Here is an 18175-nt window from a genome sequence, read left to right as displayed (position 1 = left end):
CTAAGCTCTTTGCTATCGTTATAAAACGCAAAAAAGTAATGTATTCCACTTATAGTTTTAGAGATTTGAAAAGATAAAGCTTATAGTCATGTCTAATCATGAAACAGACAAAGAAAGGGAAGTAGTACGAAAAAGAAACCGAACGAACTACATCTCCCAGAATGCTATGCGATGCCAATTGTTTCTATAGTAACTTTGTTTAGGTCCGCCTGCCGTGGGTAAAGAACAATTAAAATTGAACATGAGAAGTTTTTTAAATTACTACTTTATTTTGGGTTTACTTTTTAATTGTCATTGCATGTGAATACATTTTTTTTTGCATTTTCAAGATTAATTAGTTTTTGTAATTTTACATCGTATTTCAATTTGTAGTTTTTAATCTTGCTTTCTGGAGGTTGGGACATGTTTGGGTCTCCAGTGGATTTTTCATTTCGGGAGCTCAACACAGTTTCAGGTGTGTTTCTACAGTTCATACTTTTATCGCTTTAAAAAGTTTAGCTCATTAGCGCCACTCCTTCATTTTAACGTCAGAATTATTTTTCTGCCTTTTATTTTTTACATTAATGAAAATCGAAACGTAAATAAATAAGGCACATTTTCAAATGAACCATGATAGTCAGATACGTAAACGAGTCGTTCTTTTGATTCGGATCGTTCAAATGAATCGGTTCCCCCGGTTCACAGAAGCGAGCGGAGTTGATAGGTGGCGTGCAAACCATAGACAGTAAAAGAAATGGACACAGCGACCCCATTGGAACTCAATTGAGACAAATGAAGCCCATTTTTAGCGTTTTTTAGCAAAAAAAAATGCTAAAACTAAAAACTGTTTATACGGGGCCATAATGTAACATAGAAGGTAATGGAGTCCTTTATACATTGTCGTGTATCTTTAGAAATAAATAATGGACAAACGGAGTCTTTAAACGCCTCAGATGTAAAGTTATTCGCTGTCAAAGTGACGCCAAAATGAACGGGAGTCAATGGGAATGCTAACGCAAGTGAAGTTCTGCTAAAAGATGGCAGCCCCCACCCGACTTCAACTTCCGGTCGAGTTCCTTGCCCCCTGGTGCAAACCTTAATTTAGAGCTTTCCAGGAAAAAAAAAAGGAATTAATATCTACGATTTTGTTTCCGTCCAAGATTTTCAGGTTTCATCAGGAGTGAAATATATAATGATAAGTGTGTTATTACAATTTTTAATTTGACTAATAAATATGATGCTAACCAAATTCCACAATCACAGATCCAAAATTTCTTTTCTTTTTTTTATTAAAGAAATAATCAATACAACTGTCTAAGAAGAAAAAAGCTTAAAAACAATGTGTTTGCAATTCTTTGCCTGCTTTTATTGAAAGGCAATTCTAAAAACTTGTCATTCTTTACAGGTTACCCTCCTGTTTTTCCTCTTAAATGTATGTGTACACATAACAAATGCATTGCTGTTTACAATCTGTGTTTCCGTAGACATGCTGTCTGATGAGCCTAATCCAGGTGCTCGTCCACTAAAGCGTAACTCCGAGCAGAAGATCCTCAGCACAACGCTCAGACTCAACAACAACTTCCTCTCAGACTTGACAGGACTGATGGACACACTCTCCGTTCTTTACGCTGACCCCATGCGTCTGGCCTGGCTCGACCTCTCCTTCAACGAGTTTCAACACATCCACCCAGTATGCACTCAACTGAGCACAATTGGTGCAATTACTGAAATACGAGAGGAACTTATTTGGGAAAAAACAACCTTCTCTCTTTCCGTCAGGTTCTCACTCAACTCAAAGAGCTGCGCTTGTTGTATCTGCATGGAAACCGTATTTGTAAGTTGTCAGAAGTGGATAAACTCGCTGTGTTGCCGTTTCTACACACCATCACTTTGCATGGCAACCCCATAGTGACCGAGCCTGACTACAGGTACAATCAAAGGTCAAAGGTCAGGAAGATGAACAAGTCAGGGAGCAGAAGGGTTTCCATAAATGACAATTCTAGTCTTTCTAACCTTGTATAACTGACTTTCGTCCGTGCAACACAAAAGAAACAGAGAAAATTGAGAAAATAACAGATTGTTAATTTTTGTCTCTGTACACCACAAACATGCTTTACGTCAAATGCAGTGAATGCATCCTGCTGTGTCTAAAGTGGGTGATTTTCCACTGTGGATCTCTGTGCTGTGGCGATCCTGACACAACAGGTGCTGAAACTGCGGTTAGGATCCTGTTACAGACCTCTGCTGTCATGTGCATAGCAACAGTAATCACATATAGTTCTGATAAGCACACGACATGTGCATGTGTAAAACCATTCTCAGTGCACGCCCTGCAATCTAACAAGAGTATGTCCAGGGCAGACTTGCTTCTGAAAATCAAAAAGAAACAACTGAGGCTATAATATAATTTATAAATAAGTGTTTTCAGTCTTTTAATAAAAACAAAATAAAATAAATGTAAAACTGATTATAAATGTATGCATGCCAGTTTTTTTTTACATTAAAAGCTTTTATTACATTATTTTATATTCTGTAATCTCAAAAGTCCATTATAATTAGAGAGAAAACAAATATTATTTTTATATTATTTTATAAAATTAAGTTATCAAAAGAAGTGCACTAACTTTAACAAACCGAACCTTGATGTGAAGCATTATCTATTTCTCTGTCATGAAATGTTGAATTGCTCAGAATTGTTTATAGAACCACAAAATAAATTAAATTATTTGACGAAGTTGCTTGTCTGCCTCTCTCTCAGGACACATGTGATCAGCACCCTTCCTCATGTGAAGATGATTGATTTCAGTGCGGTCACCAAACAGGAACGAGAGCTGACTTCAGTTTGGCAGAGGAGCAGAAACCCACGCAAATCCATGAGTCACAGCAAAGTGGACTGAACCTTCTCCACTCGACATCCTGATACGTCTAATAAACATGAATGTGGAGTTACAGCTACGGATTGATCTGCAACAGTGAGCTGACTTTAAATGATAAACTAGGCTCCTCCAAAACAGTTAGACAGTTATAGAGCTGTTACTTCAGTGAGCCAGTGTTTCTTCATTAGTTGTTGATGAAGCCACAGGAGTAAGTGCTGAAACATCTTAAGCAACAGAGAAACGTTTATTTAACTAGAAAATGGCATAGAGTTTCTTTGAGAATTGCAGTAAGCAAATCAAGAGTAGCATTCTCACTGTACACCAATGTATGTCTGCTAAAATAAAAACAACTTTATAATTTTGAAAGTCTTTAATGCATAATTTAATTAAACAAAAACCGTTTTAACAGAATATTGAGATTAATTTTTTGGTACTAGGCTAAGAAATGTTTTCTCTCTAAATCAGGTAGTATTCCACATTTAGGTAACAAACAAACAAACAAACTTGAACACTATTAGTACACTGCAGCAGAAAACTAAATATTTGCAGCGCATTTTATCCCTTTTAAAACCTCAAAGAAAGACAAAGGTGCCTTGCCATGATCTAGAGAGCTAATAGTGCCACACTGGTCTGTGAGCTTACATAAATACATAAAATCTAAATAAATAATTACACAAACATACTGTGTGGCATCTCGGGAAAGAACGCTAGTTGTTTTAATTCACTAGTCCTTTCCTTGTTTTCTGCACAACAGCAAAAAAAATGTATGGACTTACTTAAAGCAATGTAATAATATTTTTTTATTATGTTAAAAGTGGAACAGGCAAGGTAAATGCAACCCTGTTTGCTTGGCTAAAAACATCGCAAAGCCTTACGACTAAGGCGTAATGCAGCCAGGGGGCGCCCTAGAGCCGTTTACACTTCACGCTACACACGTATTAATCATTCATCTCGAATCATTTTACACTCTGTACATTAAAGGCATTGACACAAAACATCATTTACAAACCGAATCACTTCCAATTCGAAGCCGCTCCCCATCCCAAACATTCGGAGTTGACATTATGTTTATTTGTTAGACAGGCCACGCTGTTCTGGCTCGGTTTAACCGGGTTTTGCCATTTTCATTACAACTGCATGACCATTTGAGGATTATAGGAAAGGTGCACGGTAAGAGAAACACTTTCTCTTCCGTTAAAAGCAATTAAACTTCTGAAACATCCCAGGATATTTACCATCCACCATAAAAGCTGCATACAGCTCACTGATCTACGTATGCTTGTGATGTAGACCTTCGTGAGAGGAGTGCCATGTTTAATTTTTAACTGGAATGAAAATGAGGCTGTGAGGGACTGAAGCATAGTGCATTGAATGGATTGTCCCAAGAAAACTTTCAGGAGACAGAAACTCTTGAAGAGTTGTGACTTTATATGATTTGTATCCAGTGAGTGCTATTGTAAAGACTGTAAGGTGAGTCCGTCCATAGTAGCTTTATCATCATCTGCGTAAAAATTCAATATGGCATCCAACCTGATGGTTTATTGGCAAATAGAGGTAAACGATTTGGGGAAATTACACAAATTTATGTCTAAAGTTGCAGGACATCATATGCTTTCCGTTCTTGGGTGGTTTACAGTGATAGACTCACATCTGAAACAGCTGAAAAACAGCCACACAAAGCAAATTAGTTATATAGAGAATAATAAAATAAGAAGGTTAATGCGATATTACATGCATGCTACTCTGGTTAGACAGAAGTATTATGCATCCCACTCTGGATCCCAATCTCAGTGCATACAATTGTGAGAATGAATTAGAAATAACGAACCACAGTGATTGAAGAACACTACAGGAGAATCCACCATAACCTGTGTGTTAAGATGACCCAGGCAAACGGAGAAAATATACAATTCACTTTAGTACAATAATTGAGAAGTCTGGATGTGCTACTTGGTTTAACAATCTCCAAATAATCAGGAAACTGAAAAGCCAAGAGAAGAAGAATCAATAAGAACGGATAAAACTAAACAAAATCTCACCCGAGCAATCGTAGCAGCTTGACGCCGCTGAGTTTTGGTGAAAACGGATTCGATTAATGCATGAAAAACTCGTCAAAGCAAAGATAGTAGATCAGATGTTTCTACCCTCTGGGACGACGTGATTTACTCAAGGAGCTCTGTTTGGGGTGAATTATATTTATCTGCAGGGCCTTCAGAGAATAAAGACACGAGCGTCTGCATCTCAAGAAGTTTGGGAGAAGTTAAAGGGCTAGAAAGAGAGAAAAACAGCGGAACTGGGGAGGAAGGAGGTCCATCTTTTGAATCATGGTATAGCAAACTGTACCACCAGCTCTTCCTTGGCATCTACTTTGATTTGTGAGATGGCGCTGTAGGCGTACGCAGCGATCTTAGAAACCTGAGGGGGAAAGCAAAGCAATAAATTAAAACGGTAAATAATATAGAATAATATCAAGTGATATAATGACTCATATTCATCACATTGACAACAGCCTGATCAATGGAAAATGCACAATTTATGTTATCATTTTTTACACTACTGCTTGTCAAAATAAATTAATACTTTTATTTAGCAAGGACGCATTTTAATGATCAAAAGGGACAGTGAAGATATGTATAATGTTAAACAAGATTTCTATTTCAAATAAAAGCTGTTCTTTTGAACGTTCTATTCAACATAAATATATAGAACACTAATATAGAACACTGAAATAGAAAACGGTTACGTTAAACTCTTCACAACATTATTGTTTATACAGCCCTAAATGCATCTTTGGTGAACACCATCTTTTTCAAAATATAAATAAAAAAATACCAATGAACCTCTAACTTAATAACAATGTGTTTTTAAATAAAAACAGCTGTTTAAAGCATACATGCATACATTTTAACTGCTACAATTAAACTTCATTAGCTTATTTATATATTGCATGTTGACTGAATTGTTCGGTTCGGTGATCAATCACTAATAATTTCCACACCAGGTCTTGGCATGTCTAATCTACACTGATATGGATATTTAATAACAGAGTCTGACCTGCTGTACGTCTGCGTGGGGGACCAGGTCAGCGGCGAGCACCTGGTGAGGTTGACTGGTCAGTGACGGGAGAGGAACAGGCTTCTTTTGAGACAGCGTTCTGCTCAACACCTCCAGTTTGGAGCTTTAACAAACACACATGATGATTCAGCATAAACACAACCTATGTGCAATCTTCATCAGGTCAAAAAAGCTGACATATCACACTTCTGGTGATGCATGGTTATGACGTCCCACACGTGGTCACAATAACATACATCCAGTCGTGTCTACGCTTCATATCAATGGTGTTTCAGCAGTGTGACGCACCTGTACTGTCTGGCTCGGTCCATGTATTCATGTTGCTCCATGCCTTGAGAATCAACAGCCGACACATCGATTATATTCCTAATCAACAAGGAAAGAAAAAGGAGTTTTAATCTACCAACATCCCAGACTACAGAAGAAAGGGATTGTGTGTGTCATACAGAGCAGTCCGCTGGAGGATGGTTGTGAGCAGGGCCTGTTCATCCGTACGGTTGGACGGCAGGCTGTCTGCGTTTCGCTCCGAGCCATTGGTGGGTTTTCTGTCTAAGTTTGGGTCGGGAATCAATGGCTTCACCTCTTCGTTCTGCACAAAAGAGTCAAAAAGAGGCTCAGTCAAAAACAAGATCATCGCACATTCTGTAAAACCAGCGGTTCACTTTTTTGAGCAGGCAAAAGTGGACTAAAACAATTACTAAAAAGCTATATGTCTGTGCCACATGTCCTAAGTGAAGTCTGCAAATTATTACATTTTAAAGGAACATGTTTCCAAGGTGAACTGAACCAGTCATAAATATCCAAATAAATCACTAAATCTGCTAAATGACTTCTTACATCATACAAACAAACTTGAACCATGTTTAAAAGTGATTCATACGAAGAACACATTTCAATTTTGTGATTCATCTATAAGGATTTTAGTTGGAGATATATATTTGATTAAATTAATTAAAGTCTATGAGATAGAGCACAAGTAAAATAAAAAATAAAAACATTGAGGACTGAGAACAATAATAATAATAAAAGTTTTACACTGCTTATATACAATAGATAATAAAATATAATACAGCAAGCATAACAATGTGAGAATGTTTAGAAATTTTAATTTTAAATTTATTTGCATTGGCTTTTTTCTGTTTTAAACAGAGCAAACTCATAAATCACAGATTTTCAATGTGGTCTAAGTGTGTGTATAATTTCCCTGCACATCAGATCTGACACATCTGCTCCATTATGACATGTCTCATGTGAAATCAGCCTTAAACTTGTTATTCTGATGAAACAAATACTTAAATTATGCATTAGAGTAAGTTTGTTCGTTTGTCTTGAAACACACTCAGTACTGGCCTGTTCTTGAGAAATTAAACACACATTCAACAATATTAATCGTGTGTTGATTCTGATTACAGGAACACAAACCGCACATTCAGCTGTATTTTATAGCTAGTTGGGTGTATATTGATTAAATGTGATGTACCTGCTCCGACGTTTCGCTATCGCTGCTGAAACAGCACCCCATGACCGCCGTCAAGCAGGTTTAACCTCTTCTCTGTGGGAGCTTTTCGTCTCTGAAGCGCTTTTTTGGTTTTCTCGTCTGTTGACTGTAAAGCACTTCGCTGCAAACGGTACCATCACATGACAGAATTCCCAGTTAGGTCACGTGACTTCCGTCTTCTCGTCATATGCTACACGTCAGTTCCGCTCGTTTATTATTTGAATGAGCTGATGCGTTGCTTTAACTAAAAAGTAACTGCTGTTTTGTTAGTTTTTTGCTTTTCTGTAAGCATCATCTACTATCAGATGAGAATGAGGTTTTATTTTCTATCCAGCCAGTCAGTCTACAGATATTTTAAGCTGAAATGAGGCTTAGCATTTTCTAGAACGACTTGTTTTTCTGTAAGCTTGACTGTAAAGTTGTTTTTATGGTCATTTTATAGGATGTTGTTTCAAACAATTGAAGCATTCGTAGAAGAACTTAAATACTTGGCATGTTGCTTAAAAACAGCCTTTGCATTTCTTCATGTTTTAAGCCTAGCCAAAAAGCCACGTGTTGAATGTGAAACACAGCAGACTTAGTTTTACAAAGTTTACTTCATAAAGAATTAGCCTCTGATCTTGTAACATAAGTGTATAACAAATACACACCACAAACAGAGTATGTGTGAAACAGACATAAAACCCCCATGTTAAGTGTAATATGCCTTATATTTATAGTTTGCATGCGAAAGATTTTCCCTGTTTGTCCAGCTTTTCATGGCTCAACTGTTTATAAATGTTAGGAATATTTACATCATCCTACAGGAGACAAACTACCATCAGAGACCCTGTTTCAGAAAGGAGGTTCAGTGAAAACTCTGAGTATGTTAACCCTGAAATGAGGGAAACAGGGTTTGTGCTTTTCAGAATGGGAGATATGTCAATTGGGTATTTTGGAATCTATTTTAAGTACATTTTACCAAAAACAATTATCTGCGAGTGGGGTAAGAAAAGTAATCTTAATACAAACGTTTATGCAAGTTTGTTTTGTTTTTTTATATGCAATATGCAAAATAAGAAAAAATGCACTTAAATTATAATTTTACCCCCAGGAAAAAAGAATAAAAATATCTTATTTAAAAAAGTTATTGCAGCGTTACTGTAGCATTATAAGAACCGTTGAAATCAACAAAGAAAAACAAAACAGTGTCAGCTGAAGACCCATTCCACATAATAATATTAATTAAAACTGTATGTTAACACTTGGGCCGAATCCGCTCTGAACTCCCGAACTGATTCAAATGATTTACGAACCATCTCCGAACTCCCGAACTGACTCAAATGATTCGCGATCCCGCTCCGAACTCCTAAACTGACTCAAATGATTCGCGATCCCCAAACTGACTCAAATGATTCGCGAACCCGCTTCAAACTCCCGAACAGACTCAAATGATTTACGCTCCGAACTCCCGAACAGACTCAAATGATTTACGCTCCGAACTCCCGAACTGACTCAAATGATTCATGCTCGAACTCCGAACTGACTAATATGATTCGCGAACCCACTTTGAACTCTAGAACTGACTCAAATGATTCGCGAACCGCTCCGAACTCCCGAACTGACTCAAATGATTCGCGAACCCGCTACGAACTCCCGAACTGAATTAAATGATTCGTGAACCAGCTACGAACTCCAGAACTGACTCAAATGATTCACACTCCGAACTCCCAAACTGACTCAAATGATTCGCGAACCCTCTTCCCGAACTGATTCTAATGATTCGCGATCCCCAGACTGACTCAAATGATTCGCGAACCCGCTCCGAACTCCCAACTGAGTAAAATGATTCGCGATCGCGCTCCAAACACAGGAGAACTCTTTGACCACAGCTGCATTGCTTCAAAAGCTCTTGCAACAGCTCAACACTGGTTTTCTCTGAGGTGGTCGGATCACATCAGGTTGCGGTTAATCTTGCAGATCCTAACTTATATCTGCTCTTCCTCTCCCTGCAGTTTGGTAATAATAAAGATTCCTCATTTGAACTCCCACCTCTTCTGTGGGTTTTATTGTTCTGGGTCTGAATTTGTGCTCCTGGGGTCTCAAAAAAGAAACATTTTCAATCTCCAAGGTGAACGTTAAGACATAGCAAAATTGAAATTAAAGGTTTATAATTTTAGCATTGTGAAATATGTAATGATGGAGTGTGTTATTCATCGAACTGCAAGAACTGTTGAAATCTGGAATATCATCTTTATCTCAAATTCTTAATAACAAGGAATATGAAACAACAAAGGCTCTTTGTAAAAATTGTACACATCACTGGACTTTATGAGAGAATTTAACTTCTAGGCAGAGATCTTCGATTGACTGAAGAGAGCAGCAATACGCCTTTGATACCTAGTCTTTATGAAGAAGAAGAAAATCATTCATGCTATTAAACATTGAGTTTATTAAAGAGGAGACTGAAGACATGAGTGATCCAGAACCATCCAGAATAAAACATACCAGGTTGTGGATTAATGCGTATTGGAGACACGAACCGTTTTAAACGATTCAGTTCGATTTGGTGAACTGGTTCAAAAAGATCCGGTTACATCGAATGATTCGTTCACAAACCGGATATGACAAACTGCTTTGTTTTGAACTCTCTCACAACAGACACGGAGGAGAAGGCAATGCTGAATAAAGTCATGGTTTTTGCTATTTTTGGACCAAAATGTATTTTCGATGCTTAAAAAAATTCTAACTGACCCTCTGATGTCACATGGACTACTTTGATGATGTTTTTCTTACCTTTCTGGACATGGACAGTAGACCGTACATACAGTTTCAATGGAGGAACTGAGAGCTCTCGGACTAAATCTAAAATATCTTAAACTGTGTTCAGAAGATAAATGGAGGTCTTACGGTTTGGAACAACATGAGGGTGAGTTTTTAATGACATAATTTTCATTTTTGGGTGAACCAACCCTTTAATTGAATAATATAAACTCTGCCACGATTAATTTTTATAAAACCCTGGGTCACATAAAAAGGAAAAACCATGTAAAGCTGTTTTTATGCTACTATAGTATAACCATAAAAAAATCCCCATATTTTTAACCGGAAATGCATATGATGAAGTGAGAAATCACATGTGGGAAGGGCTTTACTAGCGTTAGCCAACTGAAACAGCATCAAACAATACTCTTAAAGTCTTCATTTAGTGACAAGAGTTTTGTTGTGTCTGGAAACCTGAGTGAGTTCATAGATACTGCAGAGAAGCTTGTGCATTAGACTAGTGATTCTTCTCAAATGCATACATAATGTTGTCCAAATGTGGTCACAAAGTCTATCTATTCAATCAGTTATTTTGATAGACATAAGAAATTGTACATTCGTTTTGTCAAAGTATTTGCATTTTTGCATAGAAATGCAAAGAAACAACAAAGAAAAACAAAACCGTGTATCTGACAATTAGTGCAACCATTGTTTAACTGCTGAAAAGTCAGTAGTTCCCTGTTTTCACCTCATTTATATTGATGTCTGAGATCTTCTGTAAATTGGCACATTAAATTAATTTCAATGTGAGACAATCAGACAAACTACAGGATCATCACTTTAAGAGATAATCACCCATTGATGTGTGTTTTTAACCTTTTACCCCTCAGGTTAAACATGATTGAAAATACTATGAAAGACTACAGGAATCATCCCTGCACTCGTCCTTTTTACATTGAAATAGCATTTTCATCCAGGCTATCTGGCATTTTAGTTTAAACCAATTATACATAATTTAAATTGTTTTAGAAATGTAGAAAATATTTTGGTTGTATTCTCCTGAACTAGTTAAGCGCAAGCCCTGTTTCAATCACTCAGTCACCCGTCTTTCTTCAGAAATAAAATATATTTGAGCTGGGAAAATGTTTTGGTTGATTTGATAGAAAATAAACCCTTAAAGTTTGTACTGGATTTGTTTCAGTGCTGTGTTGGAGATCTCTGTGATTGATACAACCAATGAAATCTTTAGAATCTGTGGTGGGCGGGGCTTGTGCTTTAACTGGGTTAAAAAGGTGAGGAATATCCACATCATCGCACAAGAGAAGAACAAACTCCAGGTGCAGCAGCTGGAGTCTGTGTCATACTGTGGTAAAGATGGAGTTTATTAAAGAGGAGATTGAAGACATGAGTGATCCAGAACCATCCAGAATAAAACAAGAAGATACTGAGGAACAAACAGGTTGGTGTTCATTCTTAATTCTTCATTACTGACTGCTAAGAAACACTAAAGTTTCAGTCAAACATTTTATTAACAAGGACTGACAGACTTAACCTTGGTACATCAAAGATCTGATCCTTCATACTCAGATAAATATGTGACCTCTTTTGGTTTCTGCTATTAAATCAGGTTCACTGATTTTAACATCATCATTTGTGTATTTTAGGCTGGACAGAAGTAAAACAGCAAAGGCGAGAGGTGAATGAAGTGAAGGAGGAACACTGTAAAATCAAAACTTCACGAAAAAAAGCCAAACAGCTGCACACCTGCACAAGGTGTGAAAAGAGTTTCAAACACAAAGAATACCTTAAGAAACACATGAGAGTCCACACTGGAGAGAAACCATTCACATGCCCTCAGTGTGGAAAGCGTTTTACCGGAGCATCAAGTCTCCGTTATCATCTTCACATTCACTCTGGAGAAAAGCCTTTTAACTGTGACCAGTGTGGTAAAACGTTTATTACATCATCACAACTGAAACTCCACATGATAATTCATTCAGACGACAAGCTTCATGTGTGTACGTTCTGTGGAAAGAGTTTTTCATGGCTGAGCAGTTACAAACATCATCAGAAAACACATAATGAAGTGAGAGATCACGTGTGTTGTGAGTGTGGGAAGAGCTTTATCACAGCTGGGGGTTTGAAACGGCATCAAAGAGTTCACACTGGAGAAAAACCTCACAAGTGCTTGTATTGTGACAAGAGTTTTGCTCAGTCTGGAAACCTGAAAGTACATGAATTAATACATTCTGGAGAGAAGCCATACTACTGTATTCAGTGTGGAAAGGGTTTTACTGCAGCGTTAAGTCTCAGTTATCATCTGCTCATTCACTCTGGAGAAAAGCCTTTTAACTGTGATCAGTGTGGTAAAACTTTTATTACATCATCAAGTCTTAAAAAACACCTGACAGTGCATTCAGATGAGAAGCCTCATGTGTGTTCTTACTGTGGAAAGAGTTTTTCACAACTGAAGCACTGTAAACAGCATCAGAAGACACACAGTGGAGTGAAAGATCATGTGTGTTGTGAGTGTGGGAAGAGCTTTACTAGAGCTGATAATCTGAAACAGCACCAAAGGATTCACACTGGAGAAAAACCTTACAAGTGCTCATACTGTGACAAGAGTTTCACTGTGTCTGGAAATTTGAAAGTACACGAGCGAGTTCATACTGTACCTAGTGTGGAAAGCGTTTCACTAAGTCAGCAGATCTACTGACTCATATTAAAAATATTTTTTTTCTGGATTGAGCAAATATTTTCTACAGATGCAAGGTTTTTTGCATAAATATTTTCTTAGATATCTATTTATGCATTTCCCTGCAACATAAAAGTTGTATATAAGTGCTGTATAATGATGCAAATAAATGTTTCATTTCAGTGACTTTTCTAATTAAGTGTGATGTGTTAGTCCATTAGGCCACAGTACTTCAAACTCTACTTCAAACTAGTCAAACTCTCTCAGACAGGCTTAGTGTCTTGGACAATCAATGTGCCATGAATGTTAAGGAGACGTGGTCCAACATTAGGGACATTATGTAAAACACAGCTGTTGAAGTCCTTGGCTTCACCACATTCATACCATTATGATGCTACCATCTTTCTGAAGTTATTTCTACCCCCTTGTATTTTGGCTCCGAATCTCAGATGAAAATTACCATTTTGACCCCCTCTACAAAATAGTAGATTACTCAGTAAATATTAATCCATGACATTGAATAATTTGCCTTTCATCACTATAAATGTCTATATATATTTACAGAAGATCTCAAACATCGTCATAATATTCTTGTTGTCAGGAAAGATTTTTCAGCGTAGATTAAGAAAAAAATAATGTATGTGTAGTATAAAATCATGATGTATACGTAAAATCATTATGTATATGTTAAGTCATCATGAAACATGAAAACCCTACATGTGTTGAAAAAAAAACTGCAAATGCTGGCTAGTGGCTAGGTATGTTTTGAAGCATGGCTGCTGGTTTAAGATGGTCCATAGCTGGCCATGTGCTGTTTTAAAATGGTTTAGCCTGGTGCTTAACTGGTTTTAAGCAACTAGCTCCTGTTCAAGACAAGTTTAGGATCAGCTTAAACCAGAAGAAGAAGAAGAGAGGTGATTAGGACTGGCAATGGTTGGCGAGCATTCAGACAGCACATGCTTATGTGGAGAAGTCAAAACTGTGAAACATCCCTGCTCCCATGCTGGTTAGGTATGTTTTGACGCTGGGATGCTGGTTCATGCTGGTCCTTTGCCAGCACATGACCAGCATAAACTAGCAAAGGACCAGCATAAACCCAACACATGACCAGCATAAACCAGCACTGGACTTTATGAGAGAAATGAACTTCTTGGCGGAGTTCTTCAAATGGACAGAAGAGGGCAGCAATACGCCTTTGATGCGCCTAGTCTGCCTCAAATTTTATATAAAGAAGAAGAAGAGAGCAGCGGAGTGTCGAGTTTTGAAATCTGATTCATACTTTTGAGCACTGTTGGGAACATTACTTTAAAAAAGTAATTAGTTATAGTTACTCAATACTTGTTCCAAAAAGTAACTAAGTTAGTAACTGAATTATTCTATAATAAAAGTAACTAGTTACCAGGGAAAGTAACTATTTGCGTTACTGTAAAAAAATTGCTATATGTCAATTTTTTTAGCAGTTTTCACAGGTCAGTTAAAATGAGTAGAACATACATGTGTTCGTACATAACTTTCGATATTTATTACACGTAAACACAGATAGCAAGAGTTTTATCCTGCACTTCAAGTATTATCTTTGTAAGAAAAGTGGTTTTGGCCACTAGCTTTGTAGATGCGTGTGTATCATATTACATGTACACATTATATGCACGTTCTAGCCTTTGACCACAATGAATTTAAAGTAGTACTTATATCTCCACCTTGAAAATGCCAATTTTTCATCGGATTGCTCCTGACTTGCCATCTCAGCCGCTACTGCGAATCTCAGTTTAGCTGTTGCGTGCGTGGGTGCGCGCACGTTCGCGCGTGTGTGTTTTGCGCCGCTGGCGTAAAAACACTGGCTCTGATTGGCTACCATGAAACACATGACTCTGCCTTAGCCAATCATAATCGCTTATCTCGTTATTAACCCACCTCCTCACTAGCTGTGTGAGCCAGGGGTGCGTTCGGATTATATGTTTATTCAATCAATGCATAGTAATGTTAACGCTGTTACCTGTTATTCCAAACACTGCTTTTGAGTTTATTAAAGAGGAGATTGACGACATGAGGGATCCAGAACCATCCAGAACAAAACGTGAGGATATTGACGAACAAACAGGTTGGTGTGCATCCTTGATTCTTCATTGTTGACTGCTGAGAAACATTAATCTGACAAAGATCCAGGTCACTTGATTATAACCACAACATTTGTTTATTTTAGACTTGGCTGAAGTAAAATGGTTAAGAGTGAAGCTGAAAGAAGAGGAGGAGGAACACTGTCAAATAAAAAAATCTAGAAAAAAAGCCAATCTGCTGCAATCCTGCACACAGTGTGGAAAGAGTTTCAGAAAAAAACAATACCTTAAGAAGCACATGAGAATCCACTCTGGAGAGAAACCTTTTAACTGTGATCAGTGTGATAAAAATTTCATTTCATCGTCAAATTTAAAACAACACCAGAGAGTTCATTCAGGCGAGAAGCCTTACATGTGTACTTTCTGTGGAAAGAGTTTTTCACGGCTGGGAAGTTGTAAACTGCACCAGAAAGCACATAATGTAGTGAGAGATCATGTGTGCTTTGAGTGTGGGAAGAGCTTTACTACAACTGGAGATTTGACAAAACACCAAATAATTCACACTGGGGAAAAACCTCACAAGTGCTCGTATTGTTCCAAGAGTTTCACTCAGTTTGGAAACCTGAAAAGGCACGAGCGAGTTCACACTGGAGAGAAGCCAAACCAATGTACTCTGTGCGGAGAGAGTTTCACAGATGCATCAGTTCTGAAAAATCATCTTCTCGTTCACTCTGGTGAAAAGCCATTTAGCTGTGATCGGTGTGGTAAAGGCTTTATAAGATCATCACATCTAAAAAGTCACCTGACCGTTCATTCACAGGAGAAACTTTATGTGTGTTCTTTCTGTGGAAAGAGTTTTACTACAGCCAGCAATCTGAACCGTCACCAAAAAATTCATACTGGAGAAAGACCTTACAAGTGCTCATACTGTGACAAGAGTTTCACTCGGTCTGGAGTCCTGAAAAGACACGAGCGAGTTCATAAGAGGAGAGAGCTTCACTCAGTCATCAGCTCTGGTGACTCATATTAAAAATCATTGTTCTGTCGAAGTGAGCAAATGTTTTCTACAGATCGTACATTTCTAGTCAATGATGTGAGATTCAGATACAGTAAATGTGCAATTAGCTCAAACTAGTTTTTCTGTGAAAAGGCTTCTCAGCAGCTCATTGTGTTTTGGCACTGTGTTGTTATCAGGAGAAATCGTTCTGCGTTACTGAAGTATTGGATTTTAGAAAATCTGATTCTAATTTGTATTTTGTAAATGCTATATTTTTTTGCATCAAAATAAAGTCAAAAGCAGGGTATTATCAGGCATTAATATAATTCTTACCACAATAATATGATCAGGAATCACGCTTCATCTGGACACATCCTAACCTAACAAGACTGTTTTTGAGAGAAATGTCTGTGTTTTCCGTTAGATGGCAGCAATGCACTTAAAGATGCAAAGGAACAAATGGAGCATGCGCAGAATAGTTGCTGGATATTTTTAATAAAGGTCAGTCGTGGAATATTTTCAGTATGCATGTGAGAGATGTCCACCGTTTACAGAGTTTGCATGTTTTGATTGATTGTTAACTAGACTATAATAGTGTTTTTTTATATTGTGCAAATGTGATTTGATCAGACTGTATTCAGTGTGTTTTATATGGTGTATATCTAAAATGTATCTCTTTGCATTTTACAGCTTTTTAATAAAGTTGCCATTGTGAGTATTGCTGGATGTGTGACGAATGTCTTGTGGCTGGTGTGCTTTATATTTTAAACACAGCAAGCTCAGACGTGTGTTTAATGTCATGCTGTATAAATTCAGTAACTTATTTGAGATTTCTCCAGGTCTGTGGGTCTCAGTATCAGACAAAGATGGAGTTTATTAAAGAGGAGATTGAAGACATGAGTTATCCAGAACCATCTAGAATAAAAGAAGATGCTGAGGAACAAACAAGTTGGTGTCCACTCATGACATTAATGTAACAAAGCATCAGTTCACTTGATTTTCAACACTTGTTTTGTTTATTTTAGACTCGACTGAAGTAAAACAGCAAAGAATGAAGCTGAAAGAAGAGGAGGTGTGTTGTAAAATCAAAATGTTGTCTAAAAAAAGCCAAGCAGCTGCACACATGCCCTCAGTGTGGAAAGAGTTTTAATGCAGCGATAGATCTTGCTTATCATCTACACATTCACACTGGAGAAAAACCTCACAAGTGTTCATACTGTGACAAGACTTGCGCTGTGGCTGGAAATTTGAAAGTACACGAGTGAGTTCACACTCGAGAGAAAAATAATCGATGTACTCAGTGTGGAAAGAGTTTCATTCAAATCTAGTGACTCGTATTAAAAATCATTGTCCTGTGTCAAAGTGAGCAAATGTTATGTTCTGTTTTTATCCTTTAATGCCTCACCAGTGAGTCTCTGATCATTTTGTTGCATAAATCAAAGAGATTTTCTGAGATATTATTGATCTGTTTCTCTGAAGTATTAAAGTTGTAGTCTCTGTATATTGATACAAAGGCACTTTATCAGGCACTAACAGACTGTAAACAGTTCTTACCATAAGAATATGATCAGGACACTATGTGACTTTAAGCTAAAAAAAGTTTTTTCAGAGTTTGCATGTTTTGATTAATTATTAATTAGAGTGTAATGTGTCGGAAGAGAGTTTTTCTGAATGAGTGAGTGTGAGCACTTCTGATTTAATGGCTTTAATGTTTCTTTTATAATGTTTGTTTTGTTTTTTTTGTTTGTTCATTCCTACCAGCCTTCATTGAGTGTTTATGTCGTGTGTATATAAAAATGGATGTCTTTGCATTTGATCTCTGCTCTTGCTTGTTTCCTATAATCTTTCACACAATCATCAAACCTCCTCACTCATGAGAAAATATTGCTAGTGAGCCTTATTTTGTGACATATTACAGATCATTCTTAAATAGGGTGAATTCAGTTAAAGTGGCCCATTTAAGCTTAACTGTACTGTGCTCGTAGGGTTTACCCTTTCAAAGCATTACAATGGCTTTTATTTAAAAGACAGTGTCAGAGATGGTAGAAAGGAAAGAGAGAACAGAAAGGAAGACAAGGCATGTTCAGTCTGTGGGGTGAAGAATGTAGAATATAAAGCTTTAAAAATGGACACAATTCAATTGTTTAAAGTGTTAAGACCACTGACAGAAAAACATGTTGATGTAGTTATCATTTTTAGCTTATTTATTGTTGCTTGTGTTATTATAGTCATATCTTTAATGTATTGCAGAGTTCT

At 37.2% G+C, this 18175-nt stretch overlaps 3 protein-coding genes across 4 annotated transcripts; 2 read left to right on the top strand and 1 right to left on the bottom strand.

Annotated features, from left to right (window-relative positions):
- Positions 1-188: 188 nt before the first annotated feature.
- lrrc51 (leucine rich repeat containing 51) lies at positions 189-3405 on the top strand. Of its 2 annotated transcripts, XM_026281634.1 has the most exons (5): positions 189-218; positions 373-454; positions 1464-1669; positions 1759-1907; positions 2738-3405. In XM_026281634.1, the coding sequence occupies exons 2-5, from the start codon at positions 403-405 to the stop codon at positions 2874-2876; spliced, it is 546 nt and encodes a 181-aa protein (XP_026137419.1). In that variant the 5' UTR covers positions 189-218; positions 373-402; the 3' UTR covers positions 2877-3405. The 2 variants fall into 2 exon arrangements, with proteins under 2 accessions (XP_026137419.1, XP_026137418.1); XM_026281633.1 differs by lacking the exon at positions 189-218 and having other exon boundaries at positions 267-454.
- A 226-nt stretch (positions 3406-3631) lies between these two features.
- lamtor1 (late endosomal/lysosomal adaptor, MAPK and MTOR activator 1) lies at positions 3632-7597 on the bottom strand. The gene is made up of 5 exons (XM_026281635.1): positions 7411-7597; positions 6377-6519; positions 6219-6296; positions 5910-6033; positions 3632-5270 (listed from the first exon to the last, which is right to left on the bottom strand). Exons 1-5 carry the CDS (start codon positions 7450-7452, stop codon positions 5178-5180), a joined length of 480 nt encoding a protein of 159 aa, XP_026137420.1. The 5' UTR covers positions 7453-7597; the 3' UTR covers positions 3632-5177.
- A 2921-nt stretch (positions 7598-10518) lies between these two features.
- LOC113114563 (zinc finger protein 271-like) lies at positions 10519-17735 on the top strand. The gene is made up of 10 exons (XM_026281452.1): positions 10519-10532; positions 11508-11629; positions 11835-12029; positions 12171-12841; positions 14807-14966; positions 15069-15938; positions 16344-16420; positions 16610-16630; positions 16759-16867; positions 16945-17735. Exons 1-10 carry the CDS (start codon positions 10519-10521, stop codon positions 17067-17069), a joined length of 2364 nt encoding a protein of 787 aa, XP_026137237.1. The 3' UTR covers positions 17070-17735.
- Positions 17736-18175: the final 440 nt, after the last annotated feature.

The sequence above is a fragment of the Carassius auratus genome, chromosome 15 (genome assembly GCF_003368295.1).
Source record: "Carassius auratus strain Wakin chromosome 15, ASM336829v1, whole genome shotgun sequence".
Classification (NCBI taxonomy): domain Eukaryota; kingdom Metazoa; phylum Chordata; class Actinopteri; order Cypriniformes; family Cyprinidae; genus Carassius; species Carassius auratus.
This window is presented reverse-complemented; position numbering and strand designations above follow the sequence as displayed.

Coding starts and splice junctions, on each gene's coding strand:
- lrrc51 (XM_026281634.1), top strand. CDS start 403: ATGTTTGGGTCTCCAGTGGATTTTTCATTTCGGGAGCTCAACACAGTT. Junction 455..1,463: donor GGAGCTCAACACAGTTTCAG/GTGTGTTTCTAC, acceptor GTGTTTCCGTAG/ACATGCTGTCTGATGAGCCT. Junction 1,908..2,737: donor GTGACCGAGCCTGACTACAG/GTACAATCAAAG, acceptor CCTCTCTCTCAG/GACACATGTGATCAGCACCC.
- lamtor1 (XM_026281635.1), bottom strand. CDS start 7,452: ATGGGGTGCTGTTTCAGCAGCGATAGCGAAACGTCGGAGCAG. Junction 6,034..6,218: donor GACCGAGCCAGACAGTACAG/GTGCGTCACACT, acceptor TGTTTGTTAAAG/CTCCAAACTGGAGGTGTTGA. Junction 5,271..5,909: donor CCCACGCAGACGTACAGCAG/GTCAGACTCTGT, acceptor TTTCCCCCTCAG/GTTTCTAAGATCGCTGCGTA.
- LOC113114563 (XM_026281452.1), top strand. Junction 14,967..15,068: donor GGATATTGACGAACAAACAG/GTTGGTGTGCAT, acceptor TGTTTATTTTAG/ACTTGGCTGAAGTAAAATGG. Junction 15,939..16,343: donor TCACTCAGTCATCAGCTCTG/GTGACTCATATT, acceptor GTTTTCCGTTAG/ATGGCAGCAATGCACTTAAA.